Source organism: Vulpes vulpes, chromosome 15, assembly GCF_048418805.1.
Source record: "Vulpes vulpes isolate BD-2025 chromosome 15, VulVul3, whole genome shotgun sequence".
In the NCBI taxonomy this organism is placed as follows: domain Eukaryota; kingdom Metazoa; phylum Chordata; class Mammalia; order Carnivora; family Canidae; genus Vulpes; species Vulpes vulpes.
The window spans coordinates 117,397,913-117,419,696 of record NC_132794.1 but is presented as its reverse complement, the minus strand read 5'-3'; the positions used below and the strand labels follow the sequence as shown (position 1 = coordinate 117,419,696).

Here is a 21,784-nt window from a genome sequence, read left to right as displayed (position 1 = left end):
CCCCGAGTCCTGCCCGTCTGGGTCGCCTACGGGAGGACAGCAGCCCCAGCGAGAAGCGCGCAATGGCACCGCGGGACGATGCTGGTCTCCGGGACCAGAGTGCCCTCTGCAAGTCCGTTCTTGGAACAGATCAACGCTCCTTATGCTCATGGGACACGCCTTTTCAGAGACGTCTTGATATCTCCGAGGACATGAACGGGCCTGGGGGCACGCAGGGACGGGGTTGGGGCGCAGCCGCGTTGGGAGCTATGCTGCACCCCAAGGGAACAGCACGGCCTGATGACAGATGGGTGCCAGGGAGCTCCCGGGCACAGGGCCCCATACCGGCCTCCGTCCTGTGCCAGCCTGCAAGCACCCGGCATCCGGCCCTCCTACTAGAGACATGCGGCGCCTCTCGTCCCAACACGGCTGCAGGCCACGGCGGGAGCCAGTCTCCTCTGCGGACATCCCGGTACCGTGCTTACTGGAGGAGCCGCAGGTGTCACTGGGCCACCTCGTCTGCCACTGCATGGGCTGGAGGTGAACGCAGGGCACTGGGACCCGTCTCACGCTCCAGGTAGAGGTTGTGCTGGCGGGTGCGGCACCCATGACCCTGCTTCCTCAGCGGGCGACTGTGCGCAGGGCTTCGGGGCCGCAGCTCCTCGGGCAAGTGCTCCCTCGTCCCACACGCTCGCCCCTCACCCGCTCCATGGGGGCACAGCGTGGGGCCCGGGACTCGCGGCGCTGGCCTGTGCAGGGCCTGCGCAGCCCCCAGGAAGGGGGGTCGTCACCGTCAGGATGAGCGCCCAGGCCAGCGGTCCCCCACCCTCCCAGACAGCCCTGTGTGTGTGTGTGTGGGCCGCCTTTACCCACAGGGTCCCGACCTCCGCCTCCAGCCTGTGCGGAGACCCTCGTGGGGCAACATGCCCAGCTTCCGGGGGGGCGCCCAGCCGTGAGCATGCAGGAGCCCCTGGGCGCCGAGCGGGGGAGCCAGGGCAGCAGGGCGCCCGTCTCCGTGAAGCCCCGGGCCCGGCGTCTGCTCAGTCACCTCACCGGCCCGAGGCAGACCGTCCTCCACCTCCTGCACCTGCCTGAGCACCCGAGCTGGGTCCTGAGCTGGGTCCTAAGAAGTGAGGGCTCCTCCCCTGGCACCCCGCCAGGGTCCCAGGGCAAGCCCCCCAGGCCGGGGCTCTGTGCGCAGCGCCACATCCTCTGGACGACAAGCACCTGCTGTGCCTTCATCGCAGCGCCGGGGACAGGCCATCGCCCAGGCCCGAGTCAGGCGCCGGCTCCGCCCAGCACACGGCGCGCGCTGGACAGAAAGTCAAAGCGCCAGTTGTGACCTTCTTCTCACACCCTCAAGGAAGGGCTGCACACAGTTCCTCCTAAGGAAGCAATGAGGCCGCACGGTCCCGGGCCCCCGGCCTGCAGGGACCGTCCCCTGGCTGCGAACACAGGGCCGCCCCCCCTCCCCGGAGGGGCACGGGCCGAGATGTGGCACGTGCTGCTGTCACGCCGCCGCCGCCCTGTGGACAGCTGACCGACTCTGGAGTCTCAGCGGGCTTCAGACGCTCGATTTTTCTTTAAAAAAAGCGTGTCTAAACCCACACATAATAAAGCGTGTTCATCCCAATCCAGGTCACCGGCCTCGAGAGCACGAGAGCTTCAAGGAAACAGAATTCTAAGAATGCAAACAATTCACACAACTAACTTTCTGGAACAGAGACAATGTCTGTAATTGTAAACAAGAGAGGGAAGTTTTAGACTAAGAAAATAGGTATTTCACAAAGGATATAAACAAGAAAGAAATATAAATGAAGTCTGCAAACCACAGGACGGTCACCTCACTAGCAGGACACAAGGCGTAACAAGCTGGAAGCGTCGCAGGCAGAGGAGGGGGCTGGCCACGTCCCGGGAGCGCGTGTCTCGCAGGAGCTGCAGCTGCGCCCAGGGGCCCGCACCCGGACCACGCGGCAGCCACGGGGACAGCGGCCCTTCCGCTGGGTCCCCTCCCTGGAGCTCACGTGCTACTCGGTGGGAAAAGCCGTCCCAACACAGTGCGGATCCTGTTAAACATTTAAAATTTATTAACCTTTTGGTCAAAACAGTTGAACACGCACGTATGATCCCATTAGAACTCTTCGACGGGCCAGGGAGGCCTAGTACTTGGAGAACTCTGCGCCAGATTCAGAGATTGTGCCACGATGGAGCCCCCCATCTGACAATCAGCTTTAAATTAACTGTACTTTTAAATCCTCCAATTCTACCTTAATGTGAATTAAAGCGGCTCCCATTAACATTTATTCAGGGTAATGAACAGAAAGTTCATTATCAAGACACTGGTCCTTGCAGGTGGGGATCGTGAATAATCAAAACACACCTCGATTTCAAGAGCAGGGCGTGTGCGCGGCGCTCCGGTCCCCTGGAGGACACGGTGTGTGAAATCCCAGTGACTTCTAGTCACAGAGCATCGTCAGCCTCTGGGTTTTGTCTTGGGAAAACCTGATTTCTGATATCAAAGACCCTGCGTTACAATACACCCCAGGCAGTGGTGGCGTCATGCAGGAATTACAACGGGCTAACTGTGCTGCCTTGAAATGCGCTATGAAATTCAGCACGCGTGGAATTTCTGCAGTTTTTAAAAAGAATATCCCTCCCACAAGTACTCTTCAGAGCAGTTTAAAAAGCAAGCATGTGCGTTCCTGTGACCCGGAGGTGTACGGGACACACGCTGGCTCGGGCAGCAGCGGTTCTGCGGCTCCAAGTCTCCTCACAGGTGGTCCCAGGTGAGGCTCCGAGCAGACCCCACCTGGCACATAACCTGCGCTAACGCCACAGAAGCAAACGGCCGCAGAACCCGGGACGGGCGTCAGAGCTACCGTTCTGCCGACCGAGGACAAGAGGTTTTCAGATTGTTCCAAAGCACGATTTTGCATGATTTCATGATGTGCAACGAAGGCAAATAAAAAGCGGATACTTAACTTGGATTTAAAAACACTTTATAGTGTGTTGCTTTTATTCAGTGGTCACACCAGAAGGTGTGATGGCAGATACAGGTGTAGGGGGAGTAAAGCTGCCTGAGCCTGCTGGGGACCCCGTGCCCTCCACGGGGCTGCCCGGGCTCGGAGGGAGGCGGAGCGGGGGGCACGGCGGCCGCGGCGGAAGGCGCGAGTGTGATGGGGCGGGGGAGGCTGCAGAGAGAGACGTTCCATCAGACGGCTTTTCTCCTGGGTGGGAACTTTTTGGTCTACAAATTGGAAAGGAAGGCTCAGACTGAAATAAATACATTTATTTTGAGTGATGGCCTTTACTGGGCACTGTCCACCACGTCCGCGCTGAACGGGTGTTCTGCGGGCAGCGGCCCGGGCCGCCTCGCCGCAGGGGGAAGGCCGGGCCCCCCAACCGCCCAGGGGAGGAGGCAGCGGCCCGTGACTTCTCACAGGGAGGATGACGCCCCTCCTCCGAGAAGACGGCCGGGCTCAGTCCCTGCGCTGGCTTCCTTAGTTGACTTTGTCCTGGAATATGTACAGGTTGTTGGTGGCAGCCACGGCGATAATGTTCTCCGCCGGGTGCCAGGCCGTGTGCAGGATCTTCTTATTGAAGTCCAGACTGTCCACACTAATCTCGTCCTTCTTTCTCTTACCGCCTGTACACACTTTCCGAGGCTTTAAGCTGGCCCGAGGCTTGCTGTTCTCCCGGGAAGCTTCCAGCGTGACGTCCCTCCGTGTGGTCCGGTCAAACATCCTGAAGAAGTTGTTGTAGGAGCCGGTCATGATCGCGCTGCTCAAGACAAGAAGACAGAGTAACGCTCGTCAAGGACAGGGCGCTCAACACCCCCACCGCAGGTGGGCCTAGCGCCCTGGACACCTAGCGCGGGTCCCCCCACCCTCACTCAACAAGACCATTTGTAGAATTATGAAAGGACAGTAAGAATGGTCGGGAGAGAAATGCAGTGAAAATTTTCTACTGAACTGCATCTATCCAATCACTTCGGCAAAAATTAAATAGTACAGAATAAAAGAGGAAAAAAGGCACAACCATACTTTTAATTACGAGCATTTTTTTTTTTTTTTTTTTTTTAGTGATACCTACACCCAAAGTGGGGCTCGAACTCATGACCTTGAGATCAAGAGTCGGGTGTTCTCCTGAGTGAGCCAGCCCAGTGCCCATTAGTGCATTTTTAAAAAGAAAAAAGGACGCAGTCATCTGTCCCAGCCATCAGTAGTACAGTGTGATTTATTTTCGGGTCTTGAACACCTGCAACTCTGTCAATGACTCAAAGCTGGTTTGTGTTCAGTGAACATTAGTCACACTTGTCCTAGTGTATTCTGACGTCAAACAGTTCTTTCACAGGAAGCTACAGGAGCATTAAGGGACGTCCTAGACCTTAGTGTGGACTCAGTCGCTGCCCTGCTGCCCACGACCTTACTGGTCCAGGATTAATTCTAACGGCTTCCACGATGTCTGCAGTCGAAAACGTCTGTTACATTGGTACAAACTTCTGGTCTTTTTCAAGAAAACCAGGAGGATCCTGGCTCACAGTGTTGCCATGATTTGGCCCGTGGCTTTAGAGTGAGCCTCACTGCAGATGAGGAAGCGGTTCAGACCTCGCCCCACAGACCCTGCTGGCAGCACAGCCCATCCCTGCGGCTCCCTGTCATCTCCCCTGAGGAGCCCCGGGCCTCCCGTCTCACAGCGGCCCAGCTCGGGGCAGACCCTGACCACCTGAGCAAATCCCTCAGGGTCTGAGTGCACCTAAAACTGCACCCAGAAAACAGGATAAATTCAGAAAAGTCTACTGCTAACCATCCCCGTTCCACTCCTGAAGCTCCAGAGCGCACAGCACCACCCAGCCCGGGGCCCTCCCCGGCTCAGCCTCACGTGTGAGGCCACGGACACGGAAGGCCGAGCAGGGAGCGCACCCATGTGCGGCTTACGTCCACGCTCCTCCCACTCCACTGCGTCGGCCACAGCCCCTCGGAACAGACTGCTAAGAGATTCTTTCAGGAGGAAGCTATCTCATCAGCGGCACGCATCAGAACTGCTGGTGCCTGGCAGAGATCAAACAGCTCCAATACAGACTCTCTCTTTGGCTCTCCTGACCAACGCGCCTATGTGGGGCTGGGGGTGGGGGTGGGGGGCGCTCCCGGGCACTTGCCCAGGGCCCCAAACCACATCACGGGCCAGCTTCCCGAGCGGCCGGCCAGGAGCCATCCCATTCCCTGGGGGCAGAGTGCAGGTCACCTCCCAGGTCATGCTGTCCCTCAACAGGTGCTTCTGGGCAAGAAGGCAGGGCAGAGTTTGCAAGGGTGAAAGGACAGCTAAGCGTTGCTGGAAAGCATCTGAATGTTCCTGCAGATGGGTAATTTAAAGGCATTTTTCAGTATTTCACAGGCAGCAGGGCCAGGTGTGGGGACCAAAGGGTTTTCAGAATGTCCACTTGGTCCCTTATGGCCAGCAGCACAGGCCCTCTGTCACAGCATCCGGGGAGGCCCCACATGACGCACAATTCTACTAGAGATGACGCAGGACAGTGTCTTTCCAGACCCAGAAATGCGCGGAGTTGTCTGACACCGAAGACGCAACCCCTAGCAGGCCCGCCCTCCCGCCGTTACTCTCTTCCAAGAATGTGCACAAAACCACCCACCGAGACACCACAGCTGCCCCCCTGTAAAGTCCGCCAGGACTTCCCGTCAGCCACACACCCCTCTTGCTGCTCAAGCACAACCACCAGTGAACTCAGAGGGCACTTTCTTCTCCCCGCCAGAAGAAAAGGCAAACTAGAATGCGGCCATCACCATGCTTGGCCTTCTCGCTCATCTTGGAAATGATACAAAATCAGTTACTTTTAAGATATTTAAAATGCATTTTAAACTTTGTCAAAAGGAACCTCATTAGCACGTGTACTGTGTGAATACGGACGGGACCACAAGTGCAGGGGAGCCGGCTGGGCAGCCCCTGGGCCCCGAGGAGGCCTGTGGCGCTGCAGGCCCTACCTGTCCGAACCGCTCCAGCAGCACTCGAACTTGTCAAAGATGCAGTCGTTTTCGTACAGAGAACAAAGCTTGCTTCGCAGGTACTCGTGGACCTTAATGAAACCACAGGCAGGTTAGACAGTGTTGAGCGCGTCTGGCGCCATCCCTGTGTGGCAGCCTCACCTGGTGGGTCTCCACGGGCCGGCTCTCCATGTTGAGGTCCCACACCTTCACCGACAGGTAGTCTCGGGTCATCATGTACCGACCACTGTGACTGAATTTCACATCGGAGATGGAGGAGATTATTTCTGAGAAGAAGGACCTACTGCTGGGATCTTCGGGTTCTTCAAAAACTGAAAAACACAAAGTTTTCAGCTTCTGTTTAAAAACCAGACATGTGTGTGTGGGGGTGCAGTCAGGTACATGACCAAGTCTCGGTTTTTGGCTCAGGTTGTAATCTCGGGGTCATGGGCTCAAGCCCCCGTCAGGCTCTGGGCTCAGCACCGAGTCTGACTGAGATTCTCTCTCCCTGCCCCTCCCCTGCTCGTGAAAGACCTAGGCCCACGTTGCAGGAGGCTCACTCTTCATTGCAGGAGCCCTACAGGAGTTCTTTAAAACACATTTAGTCATAGAAAAATGAGAATAAGGCAAGAAGGTTATTGAGAGCCAGTTAGAGCAAGCACGCCTAACGTCGGGCACTGCTGGCGTCCCTGCACTTCATAGGGGGAGACACTCCAGACACAACCGACGATCAGGGAGTGGCCTGTGCCAAGGGAGAAAGTGTCACAGGACGGGAAGATCCCACGCACATTCCTGACAGGACGGTTTCACCTGTCCGTGCCCTGGGGACACGAGCAGTCTCCAGTACACAACAGTCCTCAGCACGACACACACACTTCCGGTTTCCTAGAAGGCTGGGCCTACTCTTTATGGCTAAACATAAAAACAAAACTTTCCTCACCTAGAAGAAACTTCAAGGCTCAGAGGATTAAAGCGCTAGAGCTTCGCCTGGGGGAACTGGCTTCAAGTCCAGCAAAAGCTCACTGTGAACAGAGCCCATCCCGACAGCTGAGAACCGTCACGAGTGAGATGCGTCCTGGCAGCCTCAGCCGAGGTCCTAATGCACAGAGGTAGAGGCAACAGATGGTTCTCGGCCGGACGCCGCCGGGGAGCCCTCTGACGAAGCCCTGAGATTCTGGGCAGAGTAACACTACGGGCTGCCCCGCCACAGGACACCTACTGGGGAGTCCGCGTGGTGCCACCAAGGCCCACCAAAGAGCCACCCTGGGACTTATGATCAAAAGCAGGTCCTACACTTGCACAGGGCTAAGGAGACCAAAGGACACGGTAAGTCTCGGGAAATGGTCTTGTGCCTGGAAAACGGAGGATTAACACCGATATTTTGAACCTTCCGGGCACTTACACTTCGCGTGTCTGTCACACAGGGCCGAGGAGCGCATGTCACACAGTCTGATGGTCCCTTTGCTGCTGCTGTAGACAAACACGTTGCACTGGTGCGGGTGGAACTCGGCCGCCGTGATCACCTCCGTCAGCTCCTCCATGTTCACAGGCTTGATGTCTACGATGTCTGGAGGCGCACAGTTAAGGCAGAGCGCTGGGAGGGCGTTGGTCCACATTCAAGCAAACAGCAGGTGAGAAACAGCCCACGGTGAGGGTGAAGGGCAGACACGTACAGGAGGTGATCCTCCAGACCGTATGCAGAGGAGCATGCCAGTCAGAGCACCCGGGTCACCGCTCCAACTCCTGCCATGTGCCTCACCGGGCCCGGACCCACGCACACACCAGCACTGCCTGCATCCTGCTGCTAGCACTAACCTTCCATGGGAAGACGTTCACAGCAAGATCAGACATGCTTAATGATGTGAATAAGAAAAAGAAGCAAGCATCCACATTTGCACAAAAATTCCATACTTCTATCCATAAATTACACAGAAGAGAACTGCCAAATTCCAAGATGCTGCTTTTTCAAGAATCTTTTCTGGATCTGCCATCAAGAGCTCATTCTAAGCAGTTAGAACAGTGTTAACGGGGATCCCTGGGTGGCTCAGCAGTTTGGAACCTGCCTTTGGCCTGGGGCGTGATCCTGAAGATCCAGGATCAAGTCCCATATCGGGCTCCCTGCATGGAACCTGCCTCTCTCTCTGCCTGTGTCTCTGCTTCTCTCTCTCTGTCTCCCATGAATGAATAAATAAAATCTTTAAAAAGAAAAAAAAAAAAGAAAGAAAGAAAGAACAGTGTTAATGTTGTAGCTTCCCAAATGTAGAAATTGCTCAGCTAAAGAAAAACAAGGAAAGGATAGAGTTTGGCTTTGGGCCACGATGGAACCAACTGACACAAGTAAGAAAGCTGACGCCACAGCTCGTCCCTGGACATCGGAGCACAGGCAGTGGCCCTGGGGGACTGCTGGGAGTCCAGAGAAGCTTATGGGACCTTCAGCGCCAGAGCAGCGCTCCCAGCAGGTTCAGGGAGAAGCGGTCAGCACCAGCCCTGTGGAGAAGCCACACAGGCTGCTGGGGACACACCTCGATAGCCCGAGAGTGCCCTGCTCACACAGGGCATGATGTGCAAGGTTAACCAGGAGGCAAGAAGCCCCAAGTGCGCGGAGGAGATGGCTGTCGGTATGCAGACAGGTGCAGAGGTATGGGGCACGGCAAGACCAGGGCTCTCATGTGAGCAGATCAGAAGGATTTTTAAAGTAACAGCATGAATGGATATAAGTAAGTATATGAAAGTATATGTGTTTCATAACCTAGGTCACAAGGAAGGTCATCTGAAACATGATCGTGGGGCAAACTTTTATAAAAGCAATGAAAAATAGGACTGCGTACACAAATCACTTATGAATTAGAGTCCTCACAAATCATGAAGGGAAAAAGATGAGCTTCCCACAGGAGAAAAATCACGAAGGACAGGAAAAAGATTCACATTAATGGGCAGTAAATTAACAGAATACTCTGACTTACCTATTATCAAAGAAATTAAAAATGGTCTTATTTTGGCTTTACTGATGTGCAAAGTTGTTTCCAAAAGACCCAGTGTTGTGGACCTAAAACAAACACTCAGGGGTGGTGGAGCAGCCCTGTCTCCAAGCCCGCACAAAGTGTCCAACTCGCAGCCCTGCTAGGCAGCTCCTGTCCTACGGACCGAGGCTCGCAGGTGTGAGCGCACAGGCGTGGGAGCAGAGCCACTTGCCACAACGCTGAGGAACCGGAAACAGTCTACAGCTCGCAGCGTTTACAACACATCCCGCAGCGCAAACCTGCATCACCGACAGGGAAAGAGAGCTCTGATGCATCACGACAAAGATGAGGCTGACGGCAGGGGCTTCCTGCCATGCACGGGCCCTGTGCTGACAGCTCTGCACCCATGGGCTCTCGGGTTCCACACACCTGCAGGCAGCACCCCAGGAGCGCGGGTTAACAGAGGAGGAGAAAGGCCTGGGCAGACAGAGTGACCTAATGCTAATTAAGGTCGTCACGTGGAGGCCGAGAAAAATTAAGACCATCCCACCTAAAGTTTAGCATTAGCACAAGCACAGCCATCTTAGGCCCCTGTGAGTAAGAGCTGAACTTTATGGGAAAAACTGCAGAATGTCCTCAATGTCCTCGGTAATCCCTTATCAGAAAGACAACAGAGCCCACGCCCGTGGTAGAAAGTCTCATATTAGAATGAGAACAGAGCTCAATGCCCTTGAAAGCCCCACATCAGAATGTAAACAGAACTTGGAGAAATTCCTCCCCCCCTTCTGAAAATCCCCTAGACCAGCTTATAAAAAACCCAGCTGTAACTCACTTCGAGGTCCAAGTCCCTGCTCTGCTGTGTCGGGCACACTTGGATGCAAGCTCCAGCTTGCTAACAAACCCTGGTGCGCTTGCATCGGTGTGGGCTCCTCGGTGGTTTCTTGGATTCGCAATCTTGGGCACAACAATCAAGCTGAACTCGGGGGCCTCTGACACTCCCGAGCGCTTGGAACTTCATTACCACTGAGTAGAGGATGAGCCCTGTCATTCTTAAACAAAAACTTCCTTTCAAAGACATAAAAATGTCAGAAAGGTACACATCAACTGCCTACAACAGTTAAACCTTTGAAGGGGGGGATTAAGGGGGAAGAACTTCCCTTGAATTATCTGAATTCTGTTCAAAATGGTCATGTATTAAGAGAAGAATGATTTAAAATATAAGAATTTAAGGAGAATAAAGAGAAAGCAGGGCCCACACGCATGAACCCTGAAAGACAAGAAGTCCTGCAAAGTTGCAGAAAGAAGAGACACAGCAGGCGTCAGCTCCCCAGCACCCTGGCCGCCAGCGTGCGGGGTCCGGCTTCCGCTAGCTGCCGGCACCACACAAATGACTGTACTGTTGTGCACTTTCTTCGCAAACTAATGAAATTCATAACCAAATCAAGTAAAAGGACAACAGATAATAAAAATCAAGTGTGAAACGTAGAACTTGCATGGATTTCCTCAAGTGCAAGGGAGCACACACATGCCAAACCCCATCTCGACTGCAGCCCGTCTGGACAGCCTGACAATGCTCCCAAACATGAGAAATTCCGATGAGGCCCCTTGATGTGCACAAATGACAGGACTCTCATTTCTGGAGAAATCCACAACTTTTAAGATGGGTGACTACCAGTAGTATGTAGATTTTCACTGGAACAGTAACAGCATCACTGCAGCCTTCCCAAAAGACCTGAATGTCTATTCCTTCAACAGCTTGTCTTCTGAACCAGAATGCTTACGCGGTCGGTCACTCCTCGGCCTGATGACTAGCCACCAGCCTACCCAAAGCCAGTGTCTTCTATTCTCCACTAGCAGATCGGGGTGGGGCGGGAGGGACCAGGCTAACGGAACCTCCATACACACTATTTAAATCACCTTTCAGGAGCCCAGAAGGGCAATGGACTTGAGGTCATTCTCATTCTGTAGAGAACCTTCCCGAAAGGTAGAAAGCAGTTCCCATTTTTAGGGACATGTTAAATCAGAGACCTTACACCACAGGCAGCAGGCCACATTTATGAGAGCAGACTGTAATGCAGGAGCAGACACGCACAGAGAACTTCCCTGAAAAACAAACCTATGACAAATGCCAAGATGGCCATCTGAGGAAGGATACTAAAACTTCTATCTGTGATTTCTAAATGCCATAGATTAATTCTCAGGTCATCTGCAGAAAGATATGTTTCATGATCACTATTTACTGAAATGGAATTTATATGATATGTGTGAGCATTTGCAAAAATTCGTCGTGGACTTGCTTCTACCATAAGATCCATAGGCTTCAATATTGGGACCTAGAAATGGAAGGAAATAGGAATTCAAAACAAAGATCACCGCAGCATAATATTACAATACTTACAGTAGGAAACAAAAAGGAACACATCTATTTTCCCTGCGAGCTGAGAGTTTTGTAGGTCACCCTAAGTGACCAGCGGACAGAGCTATGGAGACAGGCTGTGGGCAGGGTCTTGTCCCTCCTGCGGCCAGCACCACGGCAGATTAAACTGGCTCCCAAACAAACTGCCTGCAGGGCATGGGTGCCTAACGGCGTGGCTTCGCTTGCCTGCCCGTCCCTGGAGCCACAGTGAGCTGTAGTAAAGTGTAGGTGGAGAGACCCAGTCAAGGACCAACCCCTCTGTCCTTGCACTCGCTGCCCTGAAGAGTGGCAGCCAGGTGCCTGGGCCTCTTCACTGCCCTGGTGCCCTGCTGCTCGGCGCACACACCCTGTGCCGGGGAGGGGTGCAGGGATGGGAGAGCGCACAGAAGGGCCCTCAGAGAGCTGAGGAGGTGCCATGCTTGACCTGGTGCTGGCTACCTGGGCAGGTCAGCCTGTGAACACTCATGGAGCAGTTTGCCTCTATGGCAGATACAGTTTCTCGTATGTATAACATACTCTAATAAAAGTTTTTTTTTTTAAGGGGCACAAAAACCCATCTCTGTGCTGTGTGCTGTGGTCAGGGAATAGGACACCTACACCAACAGGTAAAGAGTGGAGTTAGCCAGGCAACAGATGAGAGGAAGGGGTTGGTGTGAGCGCACAAATGCCAACACAAGAGGCAGGGCGCCATTATGGGTGATCGTGCCCACATGTGAGGAAAGGAAAAAAGTCCCAATGTCACTGACATCTAGTGGGAAAGAAGGCAGAAGTTTAAAAGCAAAATAAAAAAATTAACAGTAGTAACTTATTTTTCTAATTAAAAGCCAAAGGGAGCACCTGGAAAGTCTAGAGGAAAGCTCTCACATCATCTGCTCTGCCCAAAAGTCTGCAAAAGTGAGCTTGGGGAAACCTGCATTAATATTTCCTTCACTTTCAACCAGCTAGGTTGACACCATAGTGGCATTTTCTGGAGCAGGACAGGTCTGTTCTGCAGGCACAGGGCAGGCTGCCACCACCCTCTGACGAGTCCCTAAGTGATCAAAGCACATGGCAACTCTCATGCTAGGACAGAAAGGCTGCTCCTTCTAACCAAGTCCCTTTTCTGGCACTAAAAATTTAAGAGAAAAATTTCAAAAGAGCAATAGTTGACTCCTACCGAACTAAGTTTAGACAAGCAGTCCTTTTTTTAGCTTTCAGAGAGGCAATTAAATCAAATATGGGCCTAAAGTCACAAAGGTCAATTTACAGCCTGTGACTCTGAAACCACAATGTGTTAATAACAGCCATTTCTGATGAAATGACACTTTGGCCAATTAGACCAAGTGTGTCCGGGTGAATGTATAAAAGTGCTTCTGAAGAAAACCAGCACTGGGCCCAGTAAGACCCCTGGTTCTTCTAGCAGAGGCATGCAAGCGTCTGGTGTGGCAAAGTGGGCTGAGCTCAGGGAGAGGGTGCTCGGCGGGAGGCTGTGACAGACAGGAGACCAGGGCAGAGGAAGGACAGCCCCCAGGGCACCCAGTGCCTTTTCTGTTCTGTCACACTCAGAGTTTCACATGTTGGCAGCTGTCACCCCAGTGCTGTCACTCACAGTGCTTTATTACAGCCACATGGATGTGAAAGCAGGGGCACGGGGGCACAAAACCCGCCCACGATTACATCAAAACATCTTGGTTCACATCAGGGTTTTATAAACTCGACCTGAGTCAATTACATTGCTTCTCCGTGTCAACCCTCTGGACCTAAGTCTATGAGCCATCCTGCTCTTCTTGGCCACGCTGCTGCCTTCCCAACCATGGGTAGCACTGCCTCCACTGCTGGGCTGTGGCTCTGTCCTCTGCGCCTACCACCCAGCACCGTGGTGCACCGAGCACCGAGAGCCTGAGGGACAGACCTGAGACAGGCCACATGCACTCTGCCCCCAGTGTCGCTACGGTGAGGTATGGAGCAGGGAAGCGTCCCTGCAATGTGGTGTCCCTCCCTGTGGCACCTCACCACTACTCTGCACTTGATAGGTCTTCACTTGATAAACAATATTCAACAATGTAAACTTTGTTAAAAAACAAACAGGCCAACCAACAGACTTCAAATGTAGCAGGTGATGGTTTTAGGGACCATGTCGAACTACTTCCAGCGTTGGTCCCCCCGCTACTGCCTGTGCGCACTGTGCGTCCTGGTGCCCCACCTCTTTCCCCAGAGCCCATCCAATGTCACACACCCTCCAGGGTGCACACCACTGGGACAATCACAAGACAATGGACCTGACTCAATTCCTTTTACTCAATTTCACAGATGTTAAAATGTGGACAAAATCTAGGTATCAGAACTTATGAAAATGGTCATTTCGAAGGGTGCCCAGCGATACCAAAAAGGGAGTGAAGGATACTTAAAAATTTAACAATCAGGGGGACCTAAGTGGCTCTGCTGGTTGAGTGACTGCCTTTGGCTTGGGTGGTGAATCCAGGGTCCTGGGATCAAGCCCCACGCTGGGCTCCCAGCTAAGCAGGGAGTCTACTTCTCCCTTTCCTCCCTGCTTGTGCTCTTCTATCTTGATCTCCCTCCCCCCACTCATGCTCCCTCTCAAATAAATAAAAACCTTAAAAAAAAACATTAAAAAAATTTAACAATTAGAATAAGAAGTGATGATACTATGGTCAGGCAAAGAATTCTGAAAGCTCAGTGTGTGCCTCAGCTAACAGTACACCAGCTAATGGGAACCCTGGCCGTGCACGCCTCGTCTTGCATCCACAGCCCACAAGGCTTCCTTCAGGACACCGCTCTGAGTCCCATGTGCACTGCACCGCCACCTATGTGCTACTTACAACCTCTGCAGTGTGAGGCAGCTCACACAGAGAGAGATTTCTGCTGTAGGATTAGATCGGAGTCTTTAGGATCACTAGATTTTCTGAAGATACCGTGTGACTTCCAGCTTATGTGAAATACGAGGAATCCCAATTTTAACACACACATAAACTGACGACTAGGATTACAAGCAGCTTCCACGAACGAGAAGGCAGTGTCGCAGCAGTCCTACTGGCCGCCTTCTCTACCAGCTGATTAGGCGCTGTCCCCGACACACTAGGAAGAGAACTGGGTAGTTTGAGGAAAGGCAGTGTGTACCCGCAGTGCTGTAATTCGAAATGGGTCTCGAAGCCGTCCATCTTCATCTTTCAAGTTATAACCTTCTGCTCTTTTGTCCCGTTCACTTATTTTCCATAATTTAATAGTTTTATCTGAAAATAAAAACCTTAGTTTCCATATTAAAAGAAAAACTGATTCACGCACCACTATTAGTCCAGTATTACAGCAGAAAAACTACGTGGTTCTACGTTGATTTATAAGCTATGAGACTTTGAACATTAATTTCTAGTTAGAGATAAACCTGGATTTTGTCAGCGTATTAAGTAAAGACGTGGAAGCATGTGCCGTAGAGCAATGCCACACGGGGAGTGTATGCACGTGCTCACTTCCATATACTTTAAGTTTTTAGCCTATCACCTGCTATCTAGCTAATAATTTACCTTCTCCCCAGAGTTTAAAGCAGAAAATAAAAAGTAATGTAAAAATTTGCTACACTCAGCAAATTAAAAATAAAATCCTAAGTCAAACAACCACTTAAAAAAAAAAAAGCTCTTACCATTTGTAGAGAGTAGAAAATGAGCAGCATTCTGTTGTGGTAACCACCTAATTTTATTAATCTTTTCCTCAATTTCTAGACTTTTCAAATAGTCAAACTCTGGTTCATGACTTTGAAAGGTACTGTAAACATTGTATTCTCCCCTAGAGTGAGGGCGGCTTTTATTCTGCAAGGAAACATGAGCTGTGTTAATGAACAAAGCACAGTGCGGAGAAAAGTTCAGTCCCATCGATCTGAATATAAAATGATCACACACAGTTTTTAAAGTTCAAGAAAACCCTGGTCAAGAACTGACAGGCGACACTCCGACACTCCATAACAGAGGCGTTCCCAGACCTTCTGTCCTGCTGCCCTGCACGCGCTCCGGAGCAGGGCCTGCGCAGGAGCCAGTTGAGGCTCCTGCACGTTTACACTTTTTCTGGAGAGGCTGGTGGGCCCACAGGGGGCAGCACTGTGCAGTGTGGCGCACAGCCGGGGAACAGCCAGCCAACACACTTGTACCCACCCCCCGCCCCGGGGTACAGTCACCCATGCGGTGACCAGCCCAGCAGAGGACATCTGTGATGGCACTTTTTCACATACATAAAACTTTTCTACACATTACAGTAAAAGTAGAACACCCTTGGGGAGATGCATATTGTCTTCAATAATAACCCACTCTGGGAAGGCAGAGTAAGGAGGAGGTAAGATCTGGGAACAAAGCTGGACAAGATGGGGAGAGCACAACAGGAGCCGAGGGCTTGCTTTTCTTTTAGGAAAGAATAATACCTGGGTGGTGGGTTCATAAATGTAATTGTATTAATTTGAAATCATCTGTTATCCAGAATGACATTTTCTATGAAACAGTAAAAATACTACATAATTAAAAACCAAGGATACCAAGATTTTAATTCTTGGTATATAGTCAGCACCTAAAATCACATATTTTAACACTTTAGGCTGTGTGTCAAAGAAATCAAGTGAAACGGAGGAACCCTTATGTCTAGGTTTCTTTATATTTCTGAATTAGGATCGCATATTATGAATCTGCATGGCTTTTTTGTGTGCTGGACTCTCCTGGAAACCATGCATGGACTCCAGGATCTAGGACATGGTTTCCATGAGCGGGTGTGTGAGGTGCATAAACTCTTCAGGCCCGCACCCCTCTCTACAAGTAAGGAGAATACCAGCAGATGCTTCTAATTTGCCAATGAGAAAAAGGAAATGGAAATCTTAAAAAAAAAAAAAAAAATCTGTGGAATCACTTAGTCCCACACCTCAAGACTATAATGAACTCTGAGAAACAGAATAGGAACAGCTCTATGAGGTGCCCACATGCACGTGCTGCCCATCCTCCCAGGCACGCTCTCCAGGAACTGGAGCCCGGGGCAGACGCTTCTCGCACTGCAGGCCCATCTTCCTGTTAGGAGCCACACCGACCCCCACACCTAAAGCCTCTAATAGGTGAGACCCCACATCAGCCTTCGAGGACCCACTGACAGGGACTGGTGTCCATGCTCTGTCCAGGGAGGAGTTAGGTACAGAAAAGGCAAGAGGAGGAGCCTCGAGACAGACGTGCCTGCCTGCGGCAGGTGGGTCCCGGGGAGGGCAGAGCCAGAGCCATGAGGCTGCCAGCCTGAGTTGCTGGGAACAGGATTGACAAGCAGGACAGGAAGATGATGGAAGGTGCATCTGGTTTTCAGACACACGGAGTGCTGGTGTCACTAGAGGAACTACTCAAATAGAATAGTTTGCAGAGTGAGCTGCAGAGCTGAGCCCCCTCCCTAAACTGCTCACCTTTCACTGACACGTTGGGTTTCTTGAAATGGATGGCGCTGCTCTAAAAAGAAAAAAAGCTCAAAAATCACCCCGCTGCCTTTGTTCCCTACGGCACGTTGGTGCACATACTGAACTCCCGACAGCTCCCTCTGGCCCCAACCCCCAGGCTTGACACCCAGGCCCCCGTCGGCCGTCAAGTGCAGCCCTGCGGCATCCTCACCCTGTGTGCCTCGCGCAGGCCTGAGCCCCAGCGCTCTGCAGGGAGGGCGGTGGCCGCGTACCTGACGGCACTGGAAAAATCCAAGTCACAGTGAGGGTTACGTATGACAACCACTGGAATAGTTTCAAAATAGATGGAACATGAAGGCTCTATGTTAACCAAAACATGAAGAAAAACATGGGGGAAAACAGTTGCCCAGGGTTCATGAAGTTGCAGATGGCCAGGATTATCACATTTAAACAATGTTAACAACCCCCTGCTGTATAATTGTGCTCTCTCACATTATTAATCATGATTTAATACATCTGAACAAAACACGTCATGCTACAGGTTCTCAAAATTGTAACGCTCAACATATTTTGTAACAAGATGCTTAAGTTTAATTATAATCTATTTCACATTTGAAGGTAGTATCTTTTAGGTTTAGTGACTCACAAAAATGAGAAAAATTTCATTTTCTATAAGGATATCATTAAAACGGTGAACTTTAAGGAGCTAAAAGTGAACTCTTAAATTTACGACAGCTATGACTCAGTAATCTGTTAAATAATCCTTCTGCTAAAAGTAATAAACTCCACTGATGCTGAAAGGGATAAAATACATAGTTCTTTTAAAACAGCACCATCTAATAATCTACCTCTGGGGAAAGAATGCAAAATTATAAACTTATCAAACCATCTATGAAGATCTAGAGAGACTATCTCCATAAAAGAATTCCACCATCGCAAACCAGAAAAAATAGGATTAAAAAGGTTTTTAAATCTACATGGATGTATCCAAATTAGAGCTGCAACAGGTCTATTTTAATAATGATGCTGGCATCCTATAAATCTCTTCCCATTTACCAGAGCAACCCTCCACTCCTACTGCGGGGGCACCCAGGGCTCACTCTCCCGCAGATGCCCCTAGGCACCCCCTCTCTGGTGGCAGGGCCGGCATTCGCTGCCTTGCACATCTACTGGAAGGAAGCAGAGGCCCACCAGCTGCCATATCAGTTTTACCACAAAAATAAGAGACTAGAATCTGGAGATGAGAAAGTAACTGCCCATGACCTGCCTGGACACAGACAAGGGACTCATGTGTGAAGCTGTGAGGGAAAGAGACAGATCGTGACAGAAACCCAGGCCTGGCTGCACCGTGGTCCTCGCCTGGAAACCTGTGCACAGCAGCCCAGCGGAGCAGCAAGTGATCTTGCTTCCTTCATCAGCACTCATCACGAACTCTGATGAGGATCCCCAGAAAGGGGAGGCGGTGCCGGCAAGACCTGGTTCTCCGCCCCATTCTGAAAAAGAGGACTTCTCTGCCCTTTCCCCCCCAAAAGGGGGAGTGACCTAAAAAAACTGCTCATGAGGGCAATTCATCTTTGGGGTCCTCCCTTCCTCCCAGCAAGGACGGTGGGGCCCTCAGGGGGCAGGGCAGCAGCAGGGTCGCTCACCTCTGACTGAGGAGGGAGAGAGAATTCATGGCCCCCCAGGACACACAGAATCTTCCCTGCAGCTAGTGCGGCAGGAGCCATTCGGAGCACACTGCACAGCTGGACAAGGACTGGGAGCCAGCACCTTCACAGGCCGAAGTGATTTTCACCAACAGCCACTTTAATTACTTACAGGATGCAAGCAAATAGAGGCAGAACTCCATCACGCCAAATCCTGCATTTGGTCCTCACGACAGCCTGTGGGTAGGGCAAGGAGTCCCTGCTCGCTGCCCCCCGAAGACACGGGCACAAGGGACTCAGTTGGGGCCCAGTGGTTGGATGTCAGGGAGCTGAAACACAACCTTGCTCACCCCCACGATAAGCTTCTCAACAGTTAATGTGATGTAACTGAATCTAAGTGAAGTCAGAGACTGAGATAAAGTGCTTGTGCTCCTTTCCTTCCTTCCAAGTGACACGAGAAAGGCTGGATTTCATTTGGCTTGTGGACTGTGAATCACTGACCTCTTGTTCCCGCTGAAAAATAACAACTCTGCCGCCCTTGTCTCCTGTTGCAAGAAGGTCTCCAGAGTAATTAAATTCAACAGTTGAGATGATGTCAGCTGTCAATAAAATACAGAAATAATTCACCAGATTAGAATTTTGAAAGGAATAATAATATCAAAGGTCAATAAAAAAGATTCAAAAGAAAGACACATATAAAACTTTCTCCCTGGATAAAGCAACATTTTCATGGGAAATGTGTAATTCCCAAGCAGCCCATTGTGGTTCTGGCACCCAGAGCCCAAGAGCACATATGGTCTTATGGGTTTTGCTGGGTGGATTGAATGCTTGGTCCCTAGGACACCAGGATTGATCTAGACGGCACTATCTTTATATAAGAATACAGAATAAAATTTAGAAAGTCAATTGAAAAAAAAAAACCCAAAAATATTGGTCCTAGAAGACTGCTGTCTCATTTTATGATGCATGCAGGCATGCCTAATATTAACTTATAAATCTGATTCTTACATGACATTAACCGATATTTTAATATCCTTTGCAATAACTTTTGCTAGATTCTGTACAAAATAATATTATACACAGTACAAACCTCCTTCATTGGCTGGATACAGTCATTACCATTGAGAATGACACCATTACCTAGTCACACTGCTCGTTGGACACCTGACATTTCTGACATTATCCACACAAAGATCCTGGCCATCAGCTCATTAAGGGTAAAGGCCACAGGGTACAGACAGGCAAGGGGGGAAAGAAAAGTTCTTAGGTGTCCTAAGGCTAAGGCCTAGAGGGATAGATTCGACTTCATGAATTCATGAAATGCACTCCTGGATCAAGAAAAATAAAAAAGACAGTTTCCTCCCACACGGGGGCGCTGCGCGTGGACTGATTCAGGACAAGGACCTGGGCTTGGTCCCGCACAGGCTGCTGTCTAGGCTGCTGTCCTGCTGTCGGCAGGCTCCTCCACCCCAGGGACCTGTCACCTTCATCACCTGCCCTGGACAATCTCCTCTCTGGCTGCTGAGAGGACAAGGATGAGCTGGGTCAGCACCAACCCACCCCTGCTGCTGGGACACCAGGGCAAAGGGCCCGGGCAGCTGTGAGTGCTCTGCACATGCAGGGCCCCACGGAGGCAGCGGGAGCGTTCAGAGACCAACACTGCTGCACAGCGACTGTGACCAGTGTGTCCAATACTAAGAAACGGACCCCACGACTGAAAGTGCTTGAAGAACTCCCCCCCCCCCCCGCCCCAAAGCTGCCGTACGTCCTACAAATCTTAAAGGTGTGCACAAACATTTTAGCCAAATGGTTCATACAGGACTTCCTGAGAAACAAGCTCTCAGCTCACCTGCGCTGTGCATGACCTTTAAACACACACTGAATCCTTTTGCCTGGGATGTCTTTCCTTCCTTTTTTTTAAAGAAACAAAAAACAGGACTAGGAGACTAGGCTTCTTGTTAGAAGTGCCACTTTTAAAATTAATTTCCTCAAAATAACCCAATTTGCTTAAATGAAATTAAAACATTCTGTATTGGACTAAATGGGACTAAATCTGTCATTCATACCCAGGGGGTGTACGATATTATATAATTAATGGCATTCTAGCTCTGTCAGTGATTTTTAAACTTAATTAAAATGGACTAAATCTTTTAAAAGAGAAACTTCCATGACTGCCACTGGTGAGAAATTATTTTCATTAAGCTATGTAAATATGTATGAATCTAAAATTAGAAAATGCTGTCCGCAGAGTTTAGAAGAGCTCTAAAGTCAAAATAAATATACAAACTAAATACTAACAACATTACAAAACAGAATGTGTATTACCAACATGAATTCAATATGATGGCCATTACTTTACAAAACTAGTGTGATGCTAAAAGTGTAAATATGGCCTGAGGGCGCCGAGGGGGCTTGACACCTGCCGCGCACCGCATGGTGGCTCTGGGCAGCTAGAGGCCCCTGTGCAGGGCCCGCTCGGGCGCCGCTGGCCACGGGTGACGGCACTGCGCTTCTGCACAGGGGCAGCGAGGCTCCCGGGGCCGAGGCACTCTGCTGGGAGGGCATCGTCTGGCTGATGCAGAACTTCCTCAGGAAACGTTCAGGTCGGACTCAGAAACCATGATGCACGTGTGGCAGCCCTAAGAACCCAGCTCTGACTTTCTGTCCGGTGTGGCCCACTGTGGGCGCGGGCCTTTCCCTCCCACCACCACAAAGGTGCCGGAGAGAACCGGAAAGGTGTCCATTTACAAAGCGACAGTGGTGGGCAGGCTGCGACCCACAGATGACGGCAAGGGGCGGGGGGCATGGCAGGTGACAGTCTCAGTGCACACAGGGGGCCGAAGTCTCAAATCTGCTGGGGGCCTCAGCCACGCTCCACACCAGGTGCTGGGCATGGAGATGGCAGGAGGCCATTTACTGAACTGCTGAGTCCCTAAGCTTGTCCCCATCCCGTCAAGTGAGAGCATGCAGCTCCTCCCCTTCCTGCTGCCCAAATGCCAGCTGCCAGGACGGACGAGTTCCCACCACGTCCAGGCCTCCTCTCCAAAATGATAAATCTGGGTAGAAGAGGCTTCAAGGTTCAAACCCTTGGGGTCCCTAAAGAAATGACCAAGCACAGGGAAGCCCTCCAGGTGAAAAGCCCACCTGCTCACGGAACTGCCTGTTGGCACCAAAGTGGCTGCATCTTAGACATGAACCAGCAGCTCAGGCTCTGCAGATGGTGAAAAGAAAATACCAGAACAAGGAAGCTGGAGGGAAGAGGCACAGCGCATCGCCAAAACGTCAAAGACACAACAGTTCATGTCCTCAGGGAGCTACTGTTGTTCTAAGCGAGCACGGCCCCGCGTGAAGCCGGTGAGCCTCCTGGCAGCCCCGGCCCGTGCTGG

General features: G+C 51.2%; 1 protein-coding gene across 5 annotated transcripts in view; it reads right to left on the bottom strand.

The window, feature by feature from the left end:
- Positions 1 to 2,961: 2,961 nt before the first annotated feature.
- Positions 2,962 to 21,784, bottom strand: part of PPP2R2D (protein phosphatase 2 regulatory subunit Bdelta) — a 45,039-nt gene continuing 26,216 nt past the window's right edge. For 2 of the 5 annotated variants that reach the window (XM_072740435.1, XM_072740436.1), the window contains 10 exons: positions 18,900 to 18,997; positions 18,571 to 18,635; positions 16,964 to 17,033; positions 14,986 to 15,151; positions 14,469 to 14,581; positions 11,091 to 11,268; positions 7,378 to 7,542; positions 6,138 to 6,307; positions 5,976 to 6,067; positions 2,962 to 3,759 (listed from right to left, as the gene is read on the bottom strand). In XM_072740435.1, the coding sequence (XP_072596536.1) occupies positions 3,480 to 3,759; positions 5,976 to 6,067; positions 6,138 to 6,307; positions 7,378 to 7,542; positions 11,091 to 11,268; positions 14,469 to 14,581; positions 14,986 to 15,151; positions 16,964 to 17,033; positions 18,571 to 18,635; positions 18,900 to 18,997 (1,397 nt within the window). In that variant the 3' untranslated portion in view covers positions 2,962 to 3,479. The remainder of the gene's footprint in view (positions 3,760 to 5,975; positions 6,068 to 6,137; positions 6,308 to 7,377; positions 7,543 to 11,090; positions 11,269 to 14,468; positions 14,582 to 14,985; positions 15,152 to 16,963; positions 17,034 to 18,570; positions 18,636 to 18,899; positions 18,998 to 21,784) is intronic. The other 3 variants (XM_072740437.1, XM_026010657.2, XM_072740438.1) reach the window with 2 other exon arrangements.